Source organism: Pectinophora gossypiella, chromosome 4 (genome assembly GCF_024362695.1).
Source record: "Pectinophora gossypiella chromosome 4, ilPecGoss1.1, whole genome shotgun sequence".
NCBI lineage: Eukaryota > Metazoa > Arthropoda > Insecta > Lepidoptera > Gelechiidae > Pectinophora > Pectinophora gossypiella.
In genome coordinates this window covers 8,452,490-8,459,244 of record NC_065407.1, presented here as the reverse complement: position 1 = coordinate 8,459,244, position 6,755 = coordinate 8,452,490, and the positions used below count along the sequence as shown (strand labels likewise).

The window sequence follows — 6,755 nt, the reverse complement described above, 5'->3', positions numbered from 1 at the left end:
CTCATAACTTATGGCTGTGCCCACCCTATTAGGGATTGTGAGTATGATATCATGTATGTAACGATGCTATTAGAAAATGAAACCTAGCGTATTCATAAGAAATTCATTAGACATAATGATGATAACTTCGTATTATGAACTTGTGGATTCCCATACCAACAAAAACTATTAAAGTTTTAGCAAAAACAGCTAACATCGACAATACGTCATTGTGCGAACTCATCGAATGAGGTAGACGATCTAATAATACAAACAGGTTTTTAAATTAAGAAGTACCTTATGAAGACGAATAGTCAGTTCTTTGGTGATTTGGAAGCGGATATACTGTGTGTGGTTGTGTTCATGTTATAAATAACTAACAATAACATACTTTAAAATGTTACTAAAGTGTTACATTATTGTACTTTGTGTGTATTTATCATGTGTATGCAGTGCACCGCAGAATTATGACAGAGGTAACTTTCTCCTTTAATATTGCAGTAGCAAATAATGACGTAATGATAACCTACATATTTAAACTACCACTAAACAGTGTACTGCCTTCAATCCCACTCCCATCAGACCACTTAATTTACGGTTGATGAATAGTGGAATGTTATGCTTAAAAAACATTATAACGGAAAATTAACGGTTATAAAGTTAATAATACCGGTTCTACAGTGAATTGACATTACAAATCGTGGGCCGATCGAAAAATATGAAATGAGAACGGAAAAACAAATGTTCCGTGTGTTGGATCAAATTTTCAGATCAGAAATATTTGCTCCATACTACTTGCATATATACTGCTTGCATAAAAGTTCACTAAGAGGTCACGCCCTGTGTAAAGTGATAAAAAATTTATAGATGATGTGCTGATTTTGTCACTAAATAAGATTCAAGTTGTCTTCTGACGGCTTATTCTTCTCTTTTATCAGAAAAGCGGTCGCCGCAAGATACCTGGTGGACCATCCCAATCCAGATCCCAAACTCGACTGGTGACACAAGAACTAACTTATCGTCTATAGAAAACCAAATGACATTGAATATTCAAGATACACAATTTGAAAAAGCCGTACCAAATGGCAATATCATAGTTTATGTTTACGATGGAAAGACTCTTACTGTTGACAAAACATCATCCGTGCCTGAATCGATTTTATCAAGAGTTGGCTCGGACTTAACCGCCTTTCAAAGAGGCAACCAAATACTATTAAGACAGTCGGATGGGAGCCATCGTATACCTTCACCGCCGCCTGATCAATGGTCCCTACAGTCATCAAATGATGACAGAAGTCTTCCACCATCACCACCATCAAATGACAAATATCCTCCACCATCTCCGCCGTCACCGCCACCACCGGATGACAGACATCCCCCACCGCCTCCAGATGACAGATATCCCCCGCCACCGCCGCCTCATCATCACTGGCCCCCACCACCGCCACCTGATGGTAGACATCCTCCTCCACCACCAGATAATAGATATCCACCACGACCTCCACCACCACATGATTATTGGCATCGACCTCCCCCAGGTGGCAGACATCGTCCTCCACCACCAGATGATAGATATCCCCCGCCACCGCCACCGCATCATCACTGGCCCCCACCACCGCCACCACCTGAGGGCAGACGTCCCCCACCGCCTCCAGATGACAGATATCCTCCGCCACCGCCGCCTAATGGTCGAACATCACATGGAAGACAAGGTTATTATCATCACAGAAGACCGTCAACCTCACTTCCATATTGTCAATTTGCATATTCGCAATATGATAGGTCATCCTCTTTTTCAGACAATTACTGGGAATCACCTGAGCACCGGCGGCCACCACCTCCTCCGCATGATCATGGGCCACCTCCCCCAGATAACGATAGAAGGCCACCCCCTCCCCCAAGATATGATTATGAATATGATAGAAGACAGCCTCCACCGCCCGATCATGACAGAAGACCGCCTCCGCCCCCAGATCATGGTAGTAGACCGCCACCTCCTCCAGATTATGATAGAAGACCACCCCCTCCCCCAAGACATGATTATGATAGAAGACCGCCACCCCCTCCAAATCATGATAGGAGACCACCTCCACCCCCAGAACATGACAGAAGACCGCCTCCACATAATGCAAGACCTCCATATGATACCAGACCACCTTATTCAGACCAAAGAGAAGAATCGTATTATAACAACGATCGAGGCCAATCTTCGTCTAGTGATAAATATCGTGAACCACCCAGAAACAATGTATACAGTCAAAATCACTTTCCGAGTAACATATATCCTGTTTATAATGGAAACCAGAATAGTAATCCTAATACCGGTACTTCCATTAACCCAACAGTTATTGATGACATATTTAACCGAATCCCTGAATATAATAAAGGTCAAGGCAATCCCTTGATGTCAAATGAAAATGGCCCAACCAAGGTTACTCAAAATACTCATTATCAATTCCAAGTAGTACCCGTGACTCCCGAAAATTAGATAAATATGTTATTTTTGTGTGTTACTTTTAAATGTTATTAAAATGATTGAATAAAAAGATAATTAAAGAATATTTTGTTGGTTTCCTTTAATTCATTCCATGAAAATATGTTTGGAAGCCATAAGTATAAAAAAATAACCTACTAATTTTAACATTAGTATTAGTTTTTACAATAATTGGGGAGTTTCCTAAGTCAAAGGTAAATTATTAAATTCTGATTACTAAATAAATACATAAGACATAATAAAGATCTTAAGGTGACAAAAAACGTTTTCTTTTTTCTATTTAACTTATTTGAGAAAAAAATAATAATAAGTGCGACATTTTTCACGTTTTTTATGACGTCATAGGTTGCTTTTTCATACAAATTCCATAAAAATATTGTTTTTTGACGTTTAGTAACAAGTAACTGATTTAACTAGTTGGAGACTACCCTATTATTGATTTACGTGAACACATGATCTTTATCGTTAAACGTTAAATGACTGACTCAAAGCCCAAAACGTGATGGTCTTACGTTAGTCAGAACGCTAACTAGACCCACAACCAGTTACAAATCCAAAATTAATAATGTTAATTATAACACAGGAGTACACATATATTTAGTAATCATTGGTACATGCAAAATATACAAGAAATAATTTACATAATATTATAATTTTTAAGTTAAAGTTTAAGCTTAACTTTTTTTATGTCGAAAACGTAATCCTGTACCCTGTTCTAGATGGTCCACCTGAAGAACCACCTAGAGGACCACCGCCGCATAGAGGTCCACCGGGCCGCATAAGGTCACCTGGGCAGCGCGGTCCCGCCCATAACAGAGGTCCCCCCGGCAACCGAGGTCCACCCGACAACAGAGGGCCGCCTGATAACAGAAGTCCTCCTGATAATAGAGGTCCGCCTGATCACAGAGGACCACCCGAATCTAGAGGACCACCCCCCAACTTAGGTCCACCCAACAGAAGCCCACCGGACAACAGAGGTCCTCCAAACTACGCAGGACCACCTAATAATCGAGGCCTACCTGACTATACGGCGCCACCTGACAACCGAAACCCACCCAAATATATAGAAACACCTGCCAACTCCAGTCCAATACGAGATACTAACGATAATTCTAATCAATCCTCAGAAAATTTACAGAATCCTAACCCAATCTCGAGTCAAACACCACAATTATTGAATACAGTTCAATCTGTTGCAAATAAAGATAACAGTGGTACCACTAATATTGTTACTAACCGGCCAAATTTTCCTCACCTTTTCCAAGTCCAACCAATCACTCCAGAAAGTTAATCTTTAAGTAAGCAAATGAGCTATACAACTGTTAATTATAGCACAAGAGTACACTTATATTTAGTAATCATTGCTACATGTGAAGTATCTCAAAGTTTTAAAAAAATTAACATGTGTGTTATTATCTCTTTAATATTATAATTACATTGGAATTTAACACATCAATAGTTTTACTTTGTTAGTATAATTTATATTGGAAAATTCAAAAGGTAGGTTTGCATCTTCCATCTGCCGTGCGTGCGTACCCAGTGGCGCAGCTTCCTTTAAAATTCTCACGTCCGTCTTTTTCTGTAGTCGTAACATTTGAAGCAGGGGCCGCTGTGGTGGCAACAGTCGAGTCTGACGCTGCCTTAGGGGTCGAAGTAGTAGTGACTTCTACTGGCTTCTCCTCACTTTTAGAAGGTTGCTCTGCAGGTTTAACAGTCGGTTCTTTAACCGACACTTCTTCTTGCGCCTTCGTCGGGGTATCCTCACCTTTTTTTGGATGCAACAAATCTTTAATATCTTCTCTCACTTTATGAGCAGTATTATGAACGTCATCAAAAAAGTTTTTCACTATTCCACAATTGACAGTTTCATAATTTATCACTGTGATAGCGAATATTAAAACAAAAAATGAATATTTCATCTTGAAAACTTGTCTGTTGATACGTGTATCTTCTTATAATATAGTTCAGTTAACTAAACTTCCCACAACGTGTCGTATAGGATATATGTAGCGGCCGATAATCTCTTGACCTCAGGAATTATCAACAAAGAGCTGCTCTATTCCAAGAATTGATGATAATATATCATATTGTGCAGCGAGGTAAGGAAAATACGTACTATATAACTCAGTTCAAATGAATTGACAATTCACTTAAAGGCACAGAACGTCTTTGCTTTCCTGATATACTGCTGTTTTAGTTTTTTCCCACCGCGTAAACAATCTGTAAGTAAAAACAAAAACTGATGAATAAATAAAGAAAACAGTGACAACGTACACCCTATTACGCATTAACAAACTATTCAACGTTCATCTGTTTTCACTTTCTATTCTTGCAATTGAACATTTACTTAACAATTATCTAATTTCTTATCACGTCTAAAAATAAAGTCAAACGTCCGCACCTTAAAATATTTCTCGGCAATTTCCTAGTCCATCGCGTCTATATCCACTAGGGCAAGCAATATTAGGTACTCTGATGATTTGACTATTCAATGTCGCTGATTCAGAGGCTTCTGTGGTTGCTGATCGGATTTTATCGTGAAAATTAAACACTACGCCTGAATTTCCCATAGTACACGCACTCAATATCACTACTGTCAATATAAACACATTTTTCGCGTCCATTGTAACGAAATGAATTAAGCACACTGCGCTGCAAGACCGCTATACAAGTCACCGCCGCGGTGTGGTCACCACGGCTCTCTGCACACTCCGTTGATATCCCTCACACGGCCAGGCTCACACTTGTCCGTATTCTGGGGCACTTCTATCATCATTGCTTTGCCCACATCACTTGTATCATTCACATCTTTTCCTATATCTACTTGGGTTTCCACTAAACTATTCAAAATGTCTTTAACGGGATTTCCAAACAAGTCCGTCAAGTTCAAATTCCCAAATGGAATAGCGCTTACAATGATAACAATATTTAATATTATAATTAGGCGTAATAGTCGAGTAAACAAAAGGGACATTTTACAATACTAAGCCCGATAATATTCACAGTGCACGTTTGTCGAACAAATACTTCCCGCCAGACGCCTCACATTCATGATACACACATTACCACTAATCATTTTTTATCTCTCTCCACTCACACTGTATTAAATAGAACATGCTTCGTATTGATACACTGATATACTCTAGAGTTTGTGTTATTCATAGATAGTTGCAAAACGCAAATAAGTTAGTTTTACCGACTACTTACATAATACTAAGTAAGTAGTTGTTTTCGAATTGCATTTCATAATACAATTACAATTATATAACGTAATGATAATATACCTACGTATAGATATGTCTATTTCTCACGCACCGAGTGTGCACTGTACAAGTTATAGACATTGTATGGGCTTACCTTGTTAAGTTCCTCGTTTAATGTCTTGCTGTTGCAATCAGGATGCATCTCACAATACAAGTTCAGCCAAATTACCATATATTTTATATCATCTAACTGTCTCATCATCACATAAGGGCTGATATCAAACATTTGTCGCTTTGCCTTTATGATGACGTAATCTTTAAAGTCTTTTTTATTTATGCTGTTATAGACTCGACCATTTTTAGGTGACATTACTTTGTACATAAGTTTATCCGCCATCTCATACTCATTTTTGTTATCCACATAGTTTATATCAGGATGTTCTACAGGTTCGGGTAAATTTTCAACTTCATAATAAATATTGCGGTCTTCCTTGTCCTTAAGTACCAAGGCCTGGCTCAAGATCAGAACAGCACTTAAAATAAATATTGTTATCATCGTTTTACGACGCCGTTTACTTTACAATTTGGAGGTTGTGCTTCTTCGATCGCATGAGTGACAGTAAAACGCTTGTTGATCATAAATATAGATGCTCGTGAGTTGACCATAGTTGATCTTATTGTATCAATTGACTTCCATTCTATTCATTGACTGTCGTTAGCACGACCATAGGCCATGCTCGGCATTCCAGCAGTTACCAATATTTTCATAGCTAAATGGAACTGTTTACAATTGATAACATTGTGAGTTCTTAAATTACGGTCCACCTAATTGTTATTTACTAAATGCAACCACGATATCAAACAGTGCTCAAAATCATCAAATTATTTTGAATAAATATTACCTAGCTATCGATAAGTAGATAATAAATTATTGTTCGGATCAATGTCCCTTAGTGAGCCCACTAAGGTCACTATTCAGATGGATGTCTTTTTCTCCTTATTTGAATTAGACATTGAGTTAGTATCCTTTGATCCGTAACGCTAAGCGAAAAATACCAGAAATATAGCGCATGAGTGGG

General features: G+C 38.5%; 2 protein-coding genes across 2 annotated transcripts; one reads left to right on the top strand and one right to left on the bottom strand.

Annotated features, from left to right (window-relative positions):
- The first annotated feature begins 314 nt into the window (after positions 1 to 314).
- Positions 315 to 3,764, top strand: LOC126366431 (uncharacterized). The gene is made up of 3 exons (XM_050009539.1): positions 315 to 455; positions 1,779 to 1,958; positions 3,193 to 3,764. The coding sequence occupies exons 1-3, from the start codon at positions 377 to 379 to the stop codon at positions 3,762 to 3,764; spliced, it is 831 nt and encodes a 276-aa protein (XP_049865496.1). The 5' UTR covers positions 315 to 376.
- A 112-nt stretch (positions 3,765 to 3,876) lies between these two features.
- On the bottom strand, positions 3,877 to 4,692 carry LOC126366545 (growth-blocking peptide, long form-like). Its single transcript, XM_050009695.1, has one exon. The coding sequence runs from the start codon at positions 4,390 to 4,392 to the stop codon at positions 3,967 to 3,969; it is 426 nt and encodes a 141-aa protein (XP_049865652.1). The 5' UTR covers positions 4,393 to 4,692; the 3' UTR covers positions 3,877 to 3,966.
- Between the last annotated feature and the right edge of the window lie 2,063 nt (positions 4,693 to 6,755).